General features: G+C 42.9%; 1 protein-coding gene across 26 annotated transcripts in view; it reads left to right on the top strand.

Annotated features, from left to right (window-relative positions):
• LOC132955077 (ankyrin-3-like) overlaps positions 1–20,444 on the top strand; it is a 159,135-nt gene that overhangs the window by 116,783 nt on the left and 21,908 nt on the right. For 10 of the 26 annotated variants that reach the window (XM_061027741.1, XM_061027737.1, XM_061027731.1 and 7 more), the window contains 13 exons: positions 2,258–2,360; positions 4,613–4,719; positions 5,772–5,804; positions 7,324–7,548; positions 11,366–11,520; positions 11,668–11,879; positions 11,984–12,191; positions 12,450–12,546; positions 12,648–12,876; positions 13,062–13,187; positions 14,511–14,633; positions 15,174–15,200; positions 15,784–15,865. In XM_061027741.1, coding sequence (XP_060883724.1) covers positions 2,258–2,360; positions 4,613–4,719; positions 5,772–5,804; positions 7,324–7,548; positions 11,366–11,520; positions 11,668–11,879; positions 11,984–12,191; positions 12,450–12,546; positions 12,648–12,876; positions 13,062–13,187; positions 14,511–14,633; positions 15,174–15,200; positions 15,784–15,865 — 1,727 coding nt within the window. The remainder of the gene's footprint in view (positions 1–2,257; positions 2,361–4,612; positions 4,720–5,771; positions 5,805–7,323; positions 7,549–11,365; positions 11,521–11,667; positions 11,880–11,983; positions 12,192–12,449; positions 12,547–12,647; positions 12,877–13,061; positions 13,188–14,510; positions 14,634–15,173; positions 15,201–15,783; positions 15,866–20,444) is intronic. The other 16 variants (XM_061027743.1, XM_061027740.1, XM_061027734.1 and 13 more) reach the window with 7 other exon arrangements.

Raw genomic sequence — 20,444 nt, 5'->3', positions numbered from 1 at the left:
ATGTAATTGTTTTGGAAATTTGTTGAATTTTACTGCAGCAAAATCTTTATGGTAAAAAAAACGACCATACATTTTGGTTCTTTAGGGGCGCCGGTAGCATAGTGGTCAGTGCGAGTGCCCCATGTAAAGAGGCTGTGGTCCTCCAAGTGGGCGACCTGGGTTCAAATCTGGCCTGTGGCTCCTTTCCCCGCATGTCATAACCCACTGTCTCTCCCTGCCTGATATCTGACTCTATCCACTGTCCTATCTCTGCAATAAAAAGCCCCAAAACTAAACCTTTAATAAATGTAGTAGCGCAGTTGTAATGATTTTAAAGTCATAATCAATGAGCAGTACCAAGATGAATTCTTAATTTCGTAAATTCACTTAAGAGACATGTGTTCAGAAAGCATTAGCGTAAGACTTTAGCCATTTAAATATAATTGATTGTATATTTGGAAGCCAAAAGAGAGCATGGTTGCAATTGTGTCTTGTCATCCATCATTTCATATCAGTTCAGGAAGATTTAAAATGGTCAAATGCAAAAAAAATGAAACAGAAAATATATTTTTATGCACTCACGTTTTATGTTTTTTTAATTTACTTTGTTGATATTATCCTAAGTATTGTAAATTCATGAATTTAGGTCACACCTTTATATAAGTCGCAGTCTGTTTTGGGGGGTTTCCCAGAGGGGAAAAAAAGGATTGCACTGTTTTGACGACATCACACGATTTTTAATGTGTTCTGCAAAGTCCACAATGTGCAGTTTCTGTGCAGCTCTTTCTTGTACCGTCTGTTTTCACCATGTGGAGTTTGCAATCCTGTTAGCTACGATACAGAAGTTGAGCTGTCAACATCAGGGGAAGTCAGACCCACAGCCTGAGACCAATTTGCTTTGAGTCGCACTGACCACCTCTGCTGGTCACTCGTTGTCTTTAATCTCAAACAAACCAGCACTCCACAAAGTTTATTTACTAAACTCTATACACAGTATACCACCATTGTCTTAAAATGCAGGATTATGACCTCATGGAAGCTGTTAAGAAGTGCAGCAAAGCGGCCTCGTGCAATACACAACAAATGGGGCAAAATGTCCAAACCAATCAGGTTGCATGCAGTGGGTGGTTGTGGCGGCTGCACTTTCAGTCATGATGCCGTATGTCCCAGGATTTTATACAGGTGTATTGGTTGTACCCATATAAAGGACGCAACCCACTTCTTAGATTCAAAATATGAATAAAAAGTGCATTTTATCACCTGAGTTTTACGGTAAATAATCGTAAAAACACACATGCTTAAAGTGCCTTTTTTTTAAGAGTTTAATTACATAATGCAACCATGGCCTCTCTAGGCTTCCATACATTTTCAAATTTTACTGTAAGAAATGTATTTTTGGTTGTGCTCCAGTACAGTGCATGTCCTCTGAGCGCTGGCTAATTCATTCACATCACTTCACTTACTGTATGTGGAGCAAACGGCGCTGTTGTAATTGCGGTTGAGATGTTGCAGGGAAAAAACATTTCATGGTGTGTCATCGCTCAGGAATGCTCTTTTATTTGCCTCATTAAAGTTTCTCTCTGAGCTCCATCACACGACAACAACGGCTCGGCACACGATCTCAGACCAATGAAGGGCAGACAGAAACTTTAGCATCCTTTGAACAGTGTACACTTCTCATAGGGAGGTTTTGTCAAAAGATGTGCATGAGACAACCGAGTACTGCATCCATTGTTTCTCATACAAACATTTATTTAACTCTCACTGGCTGCTCTGCTTCCCCTCGGGGCTCTCTGGGCGTTTAAATTGTGTTTGCTAACACTTTGAGAATAGCCCAGTTGTTAGGAAATAAGAAACGTATTAAAACAGTAATAAAGTACAGAGATATTGTTCTTTGGTTGTGTCTCAAGAGTTATTTGGAAAAAAACAGCCACCCCCCTTCAACTACATTTGCATCTGGATTTCGACAGAGTTTAGTTTCCTCACATGTGTTTTGTTGCCTCAGATAAATTAATGGCCATTGGGCAACAACCTAAGTGTTTGTAGCTCTTGGAAAAAAGAAGAAGAAGCATCTTCCTTGCCTTGTGGTTTGTGTTGTAACTGGTGGCATTCAGTCAGGTTCCTGGAAGCTGCATGCATTTAATGTGTTTATGTTTGTTTTTTCTGTTCACTTTCATACCCCCCCACCCCCCTTCCTTCCTCCTCCTCACTTCCCCCCCTCTCCATCATTGTGACTGTTGTCTTGGTAATCCGTGACTTCTGCGGCAACCACACCAAGCCTGCGTTCCTTCAGTTCTGATAGGTCCAACACGCTGAACCGGAGCTCGTTCACGCGCGACAGCATGATGATCGAGGAGATCCTGGCGCCCAGTAAGGAGATGGTACGTATCCTGACTGCTCTCTCTCTCTCTCTCTCTCTCGCCCTTTCAGTGATCCTCAGGTTCATGAACGTCACAATAGTTCCGTCTCCAAAATGTGCCAGGCCGTCACACCGCTGTGCCAAAACCCGGACTATCCACCAATCCTCTTACCCCGGAGTCTGAGCTGATATAAACACGACCAATCCTCTTACTATTCACCGAAAGAGTACATTTGATTGGTAGTTAGGGCTTGTTAGCGGGATTACTTTAATGTTCCACTCATTTCTCAGATGAAGTCAAATGGTACTTAAGCTTAATAAGGTAAAAGGTGTTGAAGAATATATATCCTAAAGGCCCAAAAAAAAATGTCATCATCCCTTCTCTACTTCCTGTTCCTCTTCAGCTGTCCTATTAGATAGGACCAAGGACGGATCATAACGAGTACGAGGCCCTGGACACAGACTCGCCTTGTGTGTCCTCCCCAAGCGTGCAGAGTTTGGTTGCTCAATAACACAGGAGGCAACCTTCAATCACACAGCGCGTGTTTTCGTCATGCTCTTCTGTGCATGCTGTTTAGATCTTTATCACGAGAAGCAGTTATCTGGAGAGTACTTCAAAGTCACATGATGATACGACCTGTGGATGTAACAGCTCCTTAAATAACAGCTTGTCTCCCCTCACGCTGCTGCAGATGTTCTGTAAGGAGAGGTCTTTCATTGTAGAGAAACACAACAAGGTAGATGTTTAAAGTCACTGTGTCATCCTTCCACCGGTGCATGAAAATGACATACCATTCACACTTCTATGTGGTGAAGTGTTTATTTTTCAGTTCAGTCATGACATCATCAGTTATGTTCAGTTGCACAGAATGTATTTATCATTTTCCCTCCCTTTGTTTCTCTCTGAGGTTTCTGCCGGATAATGCAGACTGTAAAATAGGCGACATTCCTGGAATTGAATCCCATGTTTTCAGCCGTTTTTTAGGAGTTTCCCACCTTAAATGATCATTCCTGAGACACGCAACCTCGAGAGTGATCATTTACACGTTCACGTTGATAAACTGAAGCCACACTTTGGCCCATTACTTCCTCCCCGCCACAACTCTGAAAAAAATCATGTTAGCATCGATTAAAGGAACTGATCATCTCTTAGTCATACCACACAGATTCTGTGCTTTTGACATCTTGGAACAGGTTCTGGATTCAGAGCTTGATCCAAAGGCAGCTTGACTTGGTTCTTAAAGATCTTAAAGATGTTTCCCCTCTCCTCCGAAAAGGCGTCTTCAGTTCTAAACTAACCGGTGGACGGAGCTACAGATTTAAGCCTCTGTGGATCATTAGCATGCTAATGGTCAAGCTAGTGCTAATGACGTAGGATGACTCACATGAAGACGCCTTTAGGAGGAGACTTTTCAACCTAGTCACGTTGCCTCTGGTGCCTTTAGATCAATCTTCAAGTTTACCATGACCTGGATGACCTGAGAAACCTCCACAGACAGGTTTAAGACGCCCGTTTTGTAATCTTCTAATGGGCTATATTATTGGCTTTCTTTTGGGTCATCTAGATCTGGCGTCTGTCTTAATAACCTTCCTTTAAACGATGGATTTTTAAGTTTTAAAATGCCAGTTTCCCTCCTAAAATAACTTGTGAACATGTACTACCATGTACAGAATTATTTTGATGACTCAGCCATAAGTCCTGTAAGAAATTTAAGAAGTGATGCTCGTCTTTTCAATCAATCTTTATTTGTTTAGAGCCAATTCATAACAAATGTTATCTCGAGATAACAAAAAGAGCAGGTAAGAAGACCTTACTCATTGTTAAGTTATCTACAAAGACCCGACGTTAATCCATCATGAGCACTTAGCAACGTTTAGAAAAGTTACAGTGGCAAGAAAAAACGTTTAAGATGCAGAAATCTGGGACAAATCCAGACTCATGATGAACAGCCATCTGATGAAATGGTGGTGCAGGAAGAAGGATAGGGACAAACTGGGGGGTTCAGGCAGGCCGTTCACCAACTATCCAGATTATTATTTGTTAAACCTCCTTCAACTCAGGCGAGATATTCTTCATTTTCTTTCTGTCTTTTTATTTCAGTGCATGGATTCATCATATGACAACAACAAAGTGTTTCGTTATTTCATTTCTTTACTTTCTCTCTAAATAAAAATCACACATTTAAAACATTGCTGATAACCTCTTGTGCACACAGAAGTTTACATGTGAACACACACACACGCCTCTCAATGACCTCGTCGTGTCCTTCGCAGCATTTGGCCGCGGCTAAGGACCTCGACAACGACTCTCTGAGGAGGTACAGCTGGACTGCGGACGCACTGGATAACGTCAACCTGGTCTCCTCACCGATACACTCCGGGTGAGCATTACTGAAAGGATGAGCGGATAAAGACGAGGATCAGGGAAAATGTCACAGCTGACTTTTTCTCATCCGCACAGCTCGGGAGGGGATTGAGGGGAAAGCTAGAAAACAAGCCTTAATGATCACAGTGGGGTTTTCTTTTTTCATTTTTTTTTTTTTTTTAAAGGAAAAGGTGTTCGGGGGACATGACGTGTGCTTTTCTTTTCTGCCTGTGTTGCATTTTCTCATTTTTTTCCCCAGAAAGCAGCTCCGTCCTGCAGCAGATTCTCTTCCCCCCCCTCTGATTTTCTGAATATAAACATTTTTCAAATATAAAAATGATCTGTTAGCAGAAAAAACCCACTTCCTTTATTTCCATAAATAATGTATGATATCGTAATGCTAAACTGGTCAAAACAAAACTACTCATATATCACTCAGAGGTAATGTTTTAGTGATGAGTTTCCCGAATCCAGATCCAAAAACCCCTGCTCCTTACTCGCCCGATATTTTAAATAAATAAATGACCTTTGAGGAGATAATCCACCTGTGACTCATCTCACTATGAAAATGAAGCAGCTGCTATAACAGCAAACGTTTGACATTTTGGGAAATCCCCTCACTTACTGGTCCAGCAGAGCGTGAGATTAAAAGTGTCGTAGGACTCTCATGTTTCAGTCCGTACTCTACACTTTAATAAAGAGCTTACAGCGGACAGTAAAAAGAACTGTAACAGACGCTTAAAAATACCCTGTATCGCTTTATAAAATGTTCTCAGGGCGCTGATGGCCTAGCGGTTAGGTCACGCCCCATGTTCACAGGCTAAAGTCCTTTAAGCGGGCAGCTTAAAGTCCGCATGTCATTCCTAACTATATATCTCTCTCCCTGGTTTCCTACCATCACTGCCCTCTCGAGTCAAGGCAAAAAGCCCCTCCCCCGAGTCTCCTCATCTAACCTTCTGGACCATATTTTGTCAGAATGTCAAATCTTCTGTTCAGTGGTATTCAATCGATACACCAGCTCTGTTGTTGACCTGTCACTCCTGCGCTGCTTTGTCGTCCATCCTGCAGTTTTTCCTCTCCGCTCCCGCAGTACGACAGCAGGTGATTGACTGTGATTGGTTTCCCCCCTCTTAATCACCTCCACAACTTTGTGTTACTTCCTGTTTCTGGTGACATCACACACACACCCCCCCCGCCCCTCCTTTCTCCCCCCCCCCCCATGTCACTCGTAACATCTGTGTTTGCTCTCCTCACACATGAACTGTGTTTTTACAGATCTGACTTTAAATGGTTTGGATTTTTTGCTTTTTGTGTTTTTTTTTTTGCTTTTCTTTCTCTAACTGATCTGAATGTGACTTTGCAGAGATTGAAATGAAATGGACGCGCACCGTAGTCACACCTGGAACTAAACAGAATAGAAACTAAAAAGATGCAGAATCCTGTTAAAGAGTCAAGTATTGCAAACAAAGATACCACTCATATAAGTTTGGGTTTTTAGACTTTATATTATCTTCTTAAACTGCTGTTTGGAGACAACTCCGCTATTCTGAAGCCTCCGCTCTCCTCCAGCGACACACCTCCAACCCCCCCCCCCCCCCCTCCTCTCGCGTTCACATGAAGGCGTTATCAATTAGAACGCACCATAATTAATCACCATTAAGCACAAGCAGTGGACAAAATTGTCCTTTGCTCGAGCAGCAATCACCTGTGTCCTGCATTGCTGTGTTAGCATGCTCTTTAGTTAGCTCGTAGCTTCATATTGCACATAAATTGACACAGAATGACACTTACATGACAACCAAATAATCAGTGAGTATAGTATGTTATTCATCTTTTCTCTACACTTGACTAAAACAGCTTAATACACAAGGCCGTCCCGTCCATGTAAACATGATGTAAACACAGCTCCGACAACAACACAGCCAGCGGGACTCGAGCTTCTCCCTCACTGTCGACAGTCATGACTCAGAGGATATTCTTTAATTCTGCTTTATTTATGTGTAAAGTGTCGCTCATCCTCCCTTTAAGGATTCATTTATGCAAAATTACATTTCTATTCACGCCATTTGTGTCACAGATTCATACAAACTAACATGACATCTCGTTCACCGATGCATGGTGTGGATATTTGCGTGTGTGTGTGTGTGTGTGTGTGTGTGTGAAGTTCAAAGTGTAGTTTTACACACAGCTACACTTCCCTCAAACGTGGGTTAACACAAGATACACTGGAGGCTCCTGTGTTGGCATGTTGGCTGATTCTACTATGTTATGAAGATTTTTTTTAAAAGAGCAGCCATGCCCAACACAGAAAGCTCCTTACATCTCAGATCTTCCCTCTTTCTCCTCCTTTACTCACACTGACTTTGTGTGTGTTTTAAAGATCACAGCATGGAACAGGACTCCACCTCAACTAAAGCTCTTCTCTCTCCATCAGTACTGTTGTGACTCTGATGTATTTTTACCTTTTATTCCATTTCCTTTCCTGTAATCTCTCCTCGCTCTTATCTCTTTTTCTCCCCCACATGTTCCTCCTGTCTTTTCATCTCCTCTCACTAATCTCCTGTCTCTACTCCACCGTCTCCTCTCACTCCTCCTCCCTTTCCTTCCCTTTTTTCGTCAGGTTCCTGGTCAGCTTCATGGTGGACGCCAGGGGCGGCTCTATGAGAGGAAGTCGCCACAACGGCATGCGCATCATCATCCCGCCGAGAAAATGCACGGCGCCCACCAGGATCACCTGCAGGCTGGTCAAGAAACACAAGCTGGCGTCTCCTCCTCCCATGGTGGAAGGAGAAGGCCTGGCCAGCAGACTGGTGGAGGTCGGCCCAGCAGGAGCTCAGTTCCTCGGGTAAGACCGCATCTTCTTTTTTAAATCAGTGCTCCTGCAGTTTTGCTTAACGGCGTTATCTCTCCGCACTCGTGTTCGGTTTACTTGACATCTCCTTCCCTCTGCTTTCTGCCATCGTCATTCTCCAGCCTTCTGCGTTTGTATTTAAAAGTGTGAATGTGTGCGCGCACATGTGGAGGTGTAAACACCTGCTGTTTGAAGTGAAATACGTTTCAGTGTGTTTCCCCTTGGCAAAGTAAATTCAGCATCTCTAACAGATGTGAAACTGAACAGTGCCCCTCTACTAGTCCAGCTCTATGAAAACCCTGATTACATGTTGAATATGTTCATTTAGAGTTTGAGAAACAAACAGTAGGCGTACATGTCAGCTGATTTGATGATTTAAAAAATGTGGCCAGTTGATCAGTTAATGACTTCGCTCAGTGGTGACATAGCTGAGCTCATCTTTTGGGGTTATAGAGGTTTTTAAAACGTGAACGTTGGAAACCACTGCTGTGGTAAAATGTTCAAGCACATTATATTATACAGAGCCCAGTGGTCATGTCCTGAAAAAAGCTTTTTTCCTCCCCCAAGAACAGTCCAGACATCCTTAAAAAAAAAGTAGAAAACATCAACACGAGCACACCTTGGAGCAGCTGGAAGCCTGGATTCTTTTGTTTGGTACATCAGTTTGGAAATTATTTAAGAGCATCTCGACAAAAGGCTGAATCAGAGGCCGAAAACATCCTTTAGATGTAGTATGAGGCCGGGCATACACTGTCCCATTGTATACATCTTTTGATGAGATGTCAACTCGCACTTGACGGCTGAATCATTTACAATCCCACGACCAAAGCTCACGATTTCAGTGCTCACAGTCCGATCGTCTAGCACAGACAGAGCATTAACAATTGTCAATAAAGTTTCCTTTGAAACTCTGACAGATGGAAGTTAAAGTCCGATCTATTCATATTTTAGTTGTCTCATATACACGTCTCAAATCCAAACGCCGTCTCAAACGCTCTCTCACATGAACACACACTCTCCATCATCAACACACAGAAGCTAGCTAGCGAGCTAAATCACAACACATTTTCCCTGACAGCTGCTGGTCTGCTGCTATTTCTCGACTGTATTTCTCTCGTTCATATGTTTCATGACAGGAGGAGATTAAACGGGCAGGTCAGCTGTTGCCGTGGTGCTCTAAAGGCTTTATATGCGAATTGTATCTTCACACTGCATGTAAATTTACCTGAAATGAGCGTGATCTAGAAACACAGTTAAGCAGTGAGTACAGTATGTTATTCTTCTTTTCTCTAGTCCCTCAATTAAACAACTTTTATACACGAGGGGAGGAGTCAGCCGGCCGTCCGGGCGATGTAAACAAAGTGAAGATAGGACTCTGAAAACTCTGAAAACATCACAGACAGTGGGACTCGGGTGTTACACCCATTGTAGACAGTCATGACTCACAGAGTTATTTTCAGAGGATATACTTGATTTCTACATTTAAGTGTGAAAAATCACATATAAAGACTTTCAGTCGCTGTCTGACATTTTGCGCAGGTGAAATTCAAAAACTAAGTTGTTGACTCGGCTCGTGGCTCTGCTCTCACTGTGCGAGTGTGAGCACCTTTTGTTTTCTCTGACGCATACAAACTAACATCAACATCTAGCACAAAATAACTTCTGCGCTAAATTGAATGTAAATTACAATCAGTAAACTCATGAGGAAAAGTTTTCTGAGGTCATAAATCAGATGAAAGTCGAGTCTTTTTGAAGTAATCGGACATTTCTTTTGCGACTAGTGAAGGTTACGTTCAGCATTCCCTTCATTATTCAGATTCATCCACATCCACCACACAGCAGCATCTCTAGTATCTGCAATAAGTGGTCACAAGTGATGTCATAGATGACAGCTTGAAACAAAAGATTTGGCGGTCAGTGGTGTGTGTGCTTTAACTGACCTTGCAAGTGTGTGTTGTGTGTGGATGTGTGTGTGTGTGTTTTATTATCTTGCGGACACAGTAAACTACATCTTCCCAGAAAGCTGCCAGCCCTTAATGAAGGCGAGAGCCTGGTTAGTCCAGTGCTCCAGCTGGGACCCAGAGGAACTAGATTTGTTGGGTAGGAAAACCAAACATAGCTCCCCCCCATCCTCACCTCCTCCTTGCTCCCTGCCCCCGTCTGTATCTCCCACCGCTCCCAAAGGAAGCGACATGACCGAGGCTGATTCATGCTGATGGATTATTTTACCCATCTCTGTTGACTTTGATTTGTTAGGACACAGCATTACTGTTATACCGTAGTTTTGGGAAGAAGTCAATGTAAGAATAAAACAGTTATTCCATATCTGAGCTTAATGTTAGTTAGAAGACGGGTGTACCTCAGGGAAGTGGGTTAGATTTGGCCTCATAAGCATATCAGGGAGAGACACAGTGTTGAGTTTCAATAGTAGAGTTTTACAATTCTTCCTAAAACTACACTAATTTGCTTTGACTCCATTGCAGAGACCATTGTCTTCTTTCTTTCAGACGCTTTCAGTGGGCTTCAGGCGTCACTGAAAGCAAAAGGTTTTTGATTGGCTGTTTGGACTGGACTGCGCTTGTTGGGCATGAGCCTTTTCCTCCTCAAGCCGAGCATCATCCTGCTTCCCATGACTCCTCTTACTTTTACTTCACCTTTTGAGATCAGTTCTTTATGTCATCCCACAGCCTGTTTTGTGTACTGTATTTCCAGAACCATTTGTAGACAGGGTTTGGCTTAAAGTCTTTTATATTAAACTAGAACGATACAAGAATGTCGATCCCTTTTGCAAAGTGATGAACATTAAATAAATGATAGGTCACAGGCCTGCAGCTCTACTGAGGACCTGTGTCCACTAACTGCCTTTTGGAAGTTGCTGGAAGTGCCTTTGACCTCAATTTCGGTGCTTCTCACAGGGAGCCTCTTGTTGCCACGGTTACAAAAGTTGTCTCACAGCACTTGCACTTCCCTTGGTAGTGGCCGTTCGGTCTGTTATAAATCGCTTGCTGTACGTAATACTTTCTTTTATTCAAGGACATTTAACCAAGAAAACGTAAAGACAAGGGGGTAAGGACTCATGTCCTGGCATTAGCGGCCGCCAATGTAGTTGACAAAGATGACATCAGAATTCCAAACCCTTCTTGGTTTTGATTGGTCTGGGCGGGTTAGGGTTGGGGTTAGGGTTAGGGGTTTGGTAAAAATCCAATTTTCTGTTGGCAATAAGTGGATATTTAAGATTTTGCTGTGCTGTCCTCAAATACTTTGAATAATTTTTTGGTTGGGGGTTTATGATTTTAAAATCTGGTCCATTTGTCCTTCTCTCTTCTGTTGCTCTCACGCCTTGTTTGAATAAGGGCTGTGCAGCTTTCCTCCTCGTTCCAGTCTTTGTTCCATTTCAAGTGTCTCGTCAACGTCACCTCGCGCTATCACATGCACTCTGATTGTCCCATTGAGCTTCAGCACGACCACCGCTAACATTATGTCATCATCATACGATCATTTATACCTGTACAGTTTGTCTTTGGGACCAGTGTTCATATGTCGTTTTGTTTGTGGAGTAATTAAAGCGACCTTTATTAAATGTGTTTATCACCTGCTTATACTTGAGGACATCTCTTTGTCCTGTTTTGATTTTATGTCACTAAATAACAGCTTTCCTTGTTATCTGAAAAAATCAATAAACTGAGCATCTCTTCTCTTACAAAGACACATTTTAGGATTCATTTGTTTTGGTTAGTTTGTCTTTGGTTTTAAAGGAATTAAATGTGATCCATTAACACATATTTCCCCCCTTAACGTGTTCCCTCACCAGCCCTGTGATTGTGGAGATCCCACACTTTGGCTCGATGCGGGGCCAGGAGAGAGAGCTGATCCTGCTGCGCAGTGAGAACGGAGAATCCTGGAAGGAGCATCTGTACGACTACAAGACGGACGACCTCAAACAGCTGCTCAGCGGGATGGATGAAGGTAAAGCATTGGTTTGTTTTTTTAAAAGATAAGGCAAGTTTAAAGACTCATCTAAGAGGACTTTTACAAAACCCTTACAGTATGATCCGCTAACATTCACAGAGTAGTTTGAATTCAAATGAACTGAATGTCTTTCCCTCGCTGTAGAGCTCGACAGTCCTGAGGAGCTGGAGAAGAAGAGAATCTGCCGCATCATCACCAAGGACTTCCCGCAATACTTTGCTGTAGTGTCCAGAATCAGACAGGAGACCAATCACATGGGACCAGAGGGCGGGACTCTGTGCAGTCGGAGCGTCCCATTGGTTCAAGCTTCCTTCCCAGAGGGGGCTTTAACCAAGAAGATCAAAGTGGGACTACAGGTGAGTGTATTACATTACATTTGTGTCTCTCAGAAATAATAGTGGCAGAAGCTAACAGCTAGCATGCTATATTGTAAACAATAAAATATTTTTTTTCTCAACAGGCTCAGCCAGTACCCGACGACACCGTTAAGAAAATCCTCGGCAACAGAGCGACCTTCAGCCCCATCGTTACCGTGGAGCCCAGAAGAAGAAAGTTCCACAAGCCCATCACCATGACAATCCCAATCCCGCCCCTCTCAGGGGAGGGGCTTACCAACGGCTACAAAGGAGACTGCACTCCATGCCTCCGCCTTCTCTGTAGCATTACAGGTGTGTGAACGTGGTTGTAAATGTCGCTTTATCTTATTTTAGTAGGTCCTACTAAAATGTAAAAAGTAAAAAGCCTTGTTTTAGTTCGATATTTATTGTGGTCTTCAGGGTTTGAAATGTGGAAAATAAGTTTAAAAAAATATATAAAACCAGTCATTATTTAAAGTCTGATATATTAGAACGTCTCTCCAGAGGGGCAAATCAATAAAACTCGTAACATGAAGCTAATGAAAGTCTGATGTTGTGTCTGTTTAACAGGCGGTACGTCCCCGGCTCAGTGGGAAGACATCACCGGTACGACTCCTCTCACCTTCGTCAATGACTGCGTCTCCTTCACCACCAACGTCTCGGCCAGGTGAGACAACCTGTTTCTTTTCTCTTACGACTGTTTGTGCGGGGAGTGAAGTCATCTCTCTCTGTGTGAAAAGTTAACGATTCGCTCGGACTCTCGCGCAGGTTCTGGTTAGCGGACTGTCACCAGATCCCGGAGACGGTGGGCTTGGCCACGCAGCTGTACAGGGAGCTCATCTGCGTGCCGTACATGGCCAAGTTCGTGGTGTTCGCTAAGATGAACGACCCCGTGGAGTCCAGGCTGAGGTGTTTCTGTATGACCGACGACAAGGTGGATAAGACTCTGGAGCAGCAGGAGAACTTTGAGGAGGTGGCCAGGAGCAAAGACATAGAGGTACGATCCATTTTGATTCCTGCTCTATCAACTGTCCTATCAAATAAAAGCATAAAAAAGCCCCAAAATACATCAAACTGAAAGTTGTACTGTACATGTACATCCAGACCTATCACCACATCATGAATACTTTTGAAAAAAGTACCATCAGATGTTGTTCTCACGTCTTCTTTGTGCAATCTCAGGTCCTGGAGGGTCGGCCCATCTATCTGGACTGCTATGGAAACTTGGCTCCTCTGACCAAAGCTGGTCAGCAGTTAGTTCTTAACTTTTACGCCTTCAAGGAGAACCGTTTACCCTTCTGTGTCAAGGTACTACAAACGCTCTATTATCACCGTTGCGTTATTAGGGTTAAATGTGGAACTGTGAAGTCTTTGCAGATCAACACTGCGGTCAAGCATCATTGAGAATAACTCAAATAAAGTGTTAAAAGTCGTGACACTTTTAGTCCTTCTCCCCTTTAATGCCCTACTTCCCCCCTACACAACCTTTAAACACAGTAAACTCCAACATCCAAAGAGTTTAACATAGTTCTCTTTGTGGCTGATAAATGATCTCACATTATTGATTAACCTACTGACTTTATGTTCTCCATAGTCGATACCTTGCATCATTATTATGAAACCAGACCAAACACCACTGTATCACGACAGCAGGGCAGCCCGACCATATAATACTGTTAAACAAGTCTCAATGACAGTTTTCCTTAAAGAGGACATATTATCCCCCTTTTTCAACCTTTTCAAACCTTTTCAAACAGTCCCCCTGTGGTCTAAATGAAACATCGGTGCTGTGCTGTGGTCAGAATATAACATGAATCAAGCACCAGAGGAGGTTTGTGACCCTGTATAAACCAGCTCTCTCAGAACGCTCCGTTTTGGTGTGTGTGTCTCTTCAAATGCAATGACCCCGCCCCCCCCCGCCCCCCCGGCCCACTCCCAGACATCACTCCTTTGCTAGCTGGAATAAAAATGGCGGACCTGCACAAAAGTTTTGCTCTAGGCTGGGGGTGGAAGTCCATGGGTGGAGATATCAGTGGAGGGGAGTTTTTTTTTTTTTTTTACCAGAATCCCACTGTGACATCACAAGGAGAGTACATTTGAAATGGAGCATTTTTCTCTGTGTTGTAAGACTTATGCAGACCACAAACAAAGGACTGGATGAGTTTATTTCACATTTTGTGGGTCAGTAGACACTCAGGTTACCCAAATATATGTTCAAAAACACTGTACAAGAGGATTTGTCATAATATGTCCCCTTTAAGAATCATTTATAGAAATGCAGTATATCAGCTTGTGCACATTTTTGCAATATACGGCATTATATTGATTCTACTCCCTGTGTCATGATACATTTTATATCCCCTGATTCTTGCTAGTGCACAGCCTTAAAGTCAATGGAAAATAATCTCTAACTGTACCATTCACAAGGGCTTCTTCTTCTTTTCTGTGCTATATTACCTTAAAAGAAAGGTAGCTTACATAGTACATACTCACTAATATACAAAGTAGTTGTTCTGAAATACAGCGTCTGTCGAGTAGAAAGAACTCGTGTTCACTCCTTCATAAACAAATGTGGAAAAAAATGAAAAATAAAACAGTGAGGTTCATAAAGAAGCAATGTTCTCTCTCTAGGTGAGAGATCCCAGCCAGGAGCCCTGCGGTCGTCTTACGTTCCTTAAGGAATGTAGGACGGCAAAGGGCCTCCCGCAAACCGCCGTGTGCAACCTTAACATCACACTTCCTGCTATGAAAAAGGTAAGGTTGTCCAAACTCACCATTTTCTGTTGTCACCTCCATAACCATACTCACGGTTGGGATATTTTCAGCCCCAATAACACTGGTAGATGAAAGACAGAGAAAGACTTTGGCCAAACCGCCGCCCCTGTGTCTTTTATCTGTTTAAAGCCTCTCTGTATATATATATATATATTTATATTTATACGGGTTATCTTTACAGTGGATTCTCTTCATTGGCTGTTTCGTTTTGTTCCTATACCTCTCTTTTGATTTGAATGCCGTGCTTTTGGCTGAGGGCTTTTGTGCAAAGACTTTTTGTGTGACGTTGCTTGTCTTCATTTGCTGTTTTTGCTTCTGAGTGTCGCCGCTTTATACTTTTTGTTTTTTGGTGTTTAGTACTTGTTTTATTTTTTTTTGTATGCTGAGTTTGCTTAAGTGGCTTCTCCTCTGCGTTGGAGCTTCTGTCAATCACTCCTTTTTCACACCCTGATGTTTCTTTTCCCCCTGCTTTCCATTATGTTACTCCCCCCTGTTTCTGCAATGCATCTTGGGAACCAGGAAATGGAGTCAGATGCCGAGGATGAGGTAAACCACACCCTCCCCACCCATGTGCTTTCCTCTGCGCTAGATTTATAATGGCCCTGCTCTGTTCATCATAGCATTATTTTTTCCCGCTTTTATCAGAGCAATTCAAGCATTACTTTTTCAATGCGACCTTCAGCTGCTCAATTTTTGCATGATATATTCTAGATATGACAAACTATTTGTTTTAAAGCCAATTATTATCCCTTCTGTTCCTTAACATGTGATAAAAGTGGCAAGATTTAAAATTTAGTGACATTACTTTAGAACTGATTATTTGTACTTTGAGGTACCTATAAATTAAAGTTTTAAGTCATATCTCTAAGCTAATTTGAAACCGCTTTGCTTGTTAACACTATTCGTAATAAGTGCTCTTAGTTCTTGAAAAAATAAAGAACTAAGGGGAATAAACCCTCTTAAAAGGATGATTTGGTGTTGCGCTATGCAACTCTTTTTGTTAACACCAACTAATGCAGACTATTGGGTTTGCTTGGTTTCAAATTATACGGTCCAGATGTTGCTCATTTGGCAGAACTACACAAAGTAGCTTGACGTAAAACTGATGTTTTGTTTGCTATTGTTGCAGACTGAAAAGCCAGAGCGACGTCATACCTTTGCATCCCTAGCCTTACGTAAGCGCTACAGCTATCTGGCCGAGCCTGCACTGAGTGAGTTTGACATTTTCACTAACAAACCCTTTGATGAATACAATAAGATAAGGTAGTCTATTAACAAGTTTAATCAACCTGTAATAAACCTGCGTGATTAATATGTAGATAGATGTGTCTTACTCTATGTAATAAATGCGTATTTTTCATCCTACATAACATGCACTGTTCACATGCCTGTTGACAACATGGTACATATTTTTGCATGGGTAAATGAGTTGTTTTTAAGTTTCTGTGCTGTGCTTGCCCACGTTGTGAGTTGTACTCCTGGATTTGTTTGGTTGATTTCCACTGCAGAGTTTTTCAAGGTTGTAAATGCAGCACCATCAAAATTTTTCTTTGACTTGCTGATATCATTTCTAAAGCATTTGGGGAAAGAGGTCAAAGTAAAATTTGAATCTTCATTTGTCCCCTCTAAGTCTGAAACTCTTTTTGGTCTTTGGGGCGATGTAGCAGCTTGTTGTGGGACAAAATGCATGCTAGGAGATCTTGAGTTTGGCTTTCTTTAAGGTTTTTCTTTCAGTTTGTCATACTCTGCTTGTCACCAAGTTCTTATTGCTTTTTGCATGACAAAATGGGCCAAAACTAAGGTCTTGGAAAACACATTTTGTCATATTCTGTTTGTAAGGAAAATTGAAACTTTTGTAGCCCTTGGCTTTATGGTGTCATACTTTCTAAATTGACTTTGGGGAGTCTATCAATATGTAATTTCTTTGACAAACAGATAAAAGGCACTCTAATAAGCGGATTGAAATTAGAGCCAGAATCTATACCTTGATTTCAGAACATCTGAAGTCCAAAGAGAGAAGTTGTTTTTATGTCAATCCCGAGCATTTGTCCTGCCATTTTTCTGTTGTCAATTGTTGGTCAACGTCATTGTCTTTGGAATTTTCCTTTGCTGTTTTATGTGCTTCATTGAGTTTATTCATTAAGTTGTTGCTGCTGCTGTTGTTGTTGCTGTTGTTTGAGTCTTCTCCCAATCCTGAATCACACAGGAACACAACTGATTCTTTTCATAAACCCATCCTAAATCAGTACTCGAATTTCTTATCTCAGCACTTCATAAAACTGCTGTTTTTCCCTCCTTGATACCAGGACTGCGTCACTGACCAAATGTTCCTCCTCTGATCTTTTCCTCTTTCAACATTTTTTTCTTCATTTCTTTTCCCAACATTATTTTATCTTTACTACTCTGCATCCTTTCTATTATTTTTCCCATTCCTTCTTTCCCATTACTTTTTACAATTCCATCTGAAGAAACAGCAGTTGAGCGAAGCACAACAGCAAGAACACTGCCTGCTGGTTACCCTCACAAACCTGTCTTTCCAACCAGACCTTTCCCACCATGGTCGACTGCTCCTATTACCGTCCCTGGTCAAACAAGGCCAGTCGGAGTGGGGGGTTCCCTCGCCTCTACCGATTCACCGGCCGGCTCACCAGCTGCTTCTCCATTGAAAACGACTTGGCCCCTCTCCTCCCCTTCACCTGCATGCCGCTCAACTATCAAAGCAACCCTTGGAGCTCCACCACAACCACCTCTTTTGTCAACTCCAGTTAAATCTGTTAGTGAGGTAGTGTCCTCATCTCCCATAAGGTCTTACAGGACTATGCCTTCACCTATTAAAACCGTTGTCCAAATGGGTCAGTATCCTGTCCAGGGGTCTGCCAATCTTGTGTCCTCTGGAAGCCCTTCCAAACCTGCCACAGATCCAGCATCAATCAAAAGCCTTGCTTCAGCATACACATCAAGGACTTCCCCACTTCACTCAATACCAAATGGTTCTGTACCAGTTCCATTCACTGCTCCAACATCGCCAAAGAAACCTTACGACATGTACAGTTCTAATCTGCCATTTAAAACTGCCCTGGGGTCCACAGTAGGAACAGATGCAGGGGTTCCTAAACTTTCTCCGGTTAAAAGCATCTCCAGCTTGTCCCCTTTGAAAACCTCTGTGGATTCAACACTCTCATCCAGAGGTGGGAGGTCAACCCTCTCATCTCTCTCCTCCAGCGGGCAGACAACCATTGCTTCCTCAGAAGTGTCCATGATGAATGGATCGCTCTCGCCTGTTAAATATCCATCCTCCTCCTCCACGCCCTCTTCCCCTTCTTCTCGCCATCTTTCAGAGAGAAGCAGCAGCCTCCAAGAGAGGATACAGGCCACGACACAGGCAGCAACTTCCAGTGTCAGTGCAGCTATAAATGAAGCTATAGACTCATATTCTGTGTCAGGATATGGTACTCTTAAATCAAGGTCCGCCTCGCGAAGGTCCACAACAGCAAGCTCTGGCTATGGTTCTCTGAGATCTGTACCTGCCACGTCCAGCCCGGCAGTTGTCCCTAATACAGTGACTGTACCTGTGTATTCACTAGTTAACATCATTCCAGATACCCCTCAAAAGCCAGGGCCAGGGTCTCTCAAAATGGCACTGCCTGATCGTGCCCGTCCCTCCTCGCCCTCTTCCTCTTTAGCCTCTTGTGTCACAGCATCAAAAATAAATTCCCAAATGAAATCCCCGCCATTCATCACGCCGCCCATCATCCACACAACTGCAACTTCCAACCAGGAGATATTAAAAGATGTAGCAGACATGAAAGAAGATCTGATCAGAATGACAGCTATCCTTCAGACAGACCCACAGACAGCAGCTAAAACTGTACAAACATCACATATTGGCACTCCTAAAGAGACCAAGTTAGAAGACGAGGAGCCATTTAGTCTAGTGGAGAAAGTGAAAGAAGATTTAGTGAAAGTTAGCGAGATATTACAGAAGGATATCATGAGTGACGGTAAGGCAATTGCAGGTAAAGAGAGAGCTTCAGAGGATGAATGGGAGGAATTTTCCAGAGATGAGATTGAGGAGGCACAAAGAAGTGCCATTTCAGACTATTTCTCTTCTTTTGATGAAGGCAAACTTCTTCTCAGACATCAGTCAATGTCAAGCAAAGACTTAGAGTTGGCCAAAGTTGTAGATTTCTTAACAAATGACATCGGCGCGAGCTCTCTCTCCAAAATGACAGAATTGAAATGTAGGTACGAGGAGGAGGCAAAGAGGAAAGGGGAAGGGGAAGGGGAAGAGAAACAGAAACGTGTTCTAAAACCATCAATGTCGATACAAGAGCACAAACTCAAAATGCCTCCACCAGTCTCAGGCATGCTGAGGTCTCCCTCAGAGAAGGACCTAAGTAAACTTGCTGAGGCTTATCAGGGGCCAGACACTATTTTGGAATCACCCGAGGACCTGTCTCATGAACAGGATAAGAGTCCACTGTCAGACAGTGGGTTTGAGACCCGTAGTGAAAAGACACCCTCTGCTCCTCAGAGTGCAGAGAGTACAGGACCTAAGCCTTTATTCACAGATTCGCCCATCCCTCCCTGTGTTAGTGAAAGCAGAACAGAAGTCCACATTAGGAGCTATGACCAGCCTGATGATCTTTGTGAGCCTTTGCTCATGGAAGAGGGTGCATCTGCTTTTCCATCAATAGAGCCAGATGTAGCTTCAACAAGTTCCATAAAAGCCTTACAGACAATGATGCCTGAAGACGACTCCATGATGAGCAAAAGTATGTGTCTTAAAGAGGAAACTCATATTACTACTACTACTAGAATGGTATATCACAAGCCCCAGCTGACTGATGGGGCAGAAATGATAGAGGAAGGTATGTCAGTTAGAGATATCATGAAAGCTTTCCAGTCAGGTAGGGATCCCTCTAAAGAACTGGCAGGCCTTTTTGAACACAAAGCTAGCAAGGACTCAGTCAAAGGTGATGAGCTGACTCCTAGATTTCTTGACCGAGACATTAAATCCAAGCCCAAAGTTGAAAGGATTATTGAGGTTCATATTGAAAAGGGCCACAGCACAGCAGAGCCAACTGAGGTTTTTATCAGAGAAACCAAGAAACACCCTGAGCTTTATGTCTACAAAGGGGACCATGGAATTAGGGAAATCATTGATTATGATGAGGCCCAACAGGAAGAAGAGGAGCTCACTGTAGAGGAATCCCTGCCTTCCTTCCTGGAAACATCTCGTGTTAACACCCCGGTATCTCAGGAGGAGGATAGTCGCCCAAGTTCTGCTCAGCTGATGGCAGATGATTCATATAAAGCCCTGAAACTATTGAGCCAGCACTCCATAGAATACTGTGATGATGAGCTATCAGAAATCAGAGGCGAGTCATATAGGTTTGCTGAGAAAATGCTTCTCTCAGAAAAACTTGAAGCATCATCGCTGTCTCACTCTGACACAGAGGATTCAGCACTTGGGCCTGACAGAAACCGTCACCTGGTTTCTGAGGAGAGTGGTAGCCGTGGTAGTGAGAGCTTCAGTCAGCAGCAAGGAATCCCCAAAAGAGAGTCTGGGAAATTCTCGCACAGGGATGATCCATCTCAGTTCGATAAGGTGACAGTGCTCCATTATTCCACAGAACAGGGCAGCCCCAAACATGCAGTTTGGATGCGATTTACCGAGGATAAACACGACAGGAGCAGGGATAAGCTCCTTTATGAGGATAGGGTGGACCAAACTGTAAAGGAAGCTGAAGAGAAGCTAAGTGAGGTATCACAGTTTTTCCGTGACAA

The sequence above is a fragment of the Labrus mixtus genome, chromosome 21 (assembly GCF_963584025.1).
Source record: "Labrus mixtus chromosome 21, fLabMix1.1, whole genome shotgun sequence".
NCBI classification, from domain to species: domain Eukaryota; kingdom Metazoa; phylum Chordata; class Actinopteri; order Labriformes; family Labridae; genus Labrus; species Labrus mixtus.
This window is presented reverse-complemented; position numbering and strand designations above follow the sequence as displayed.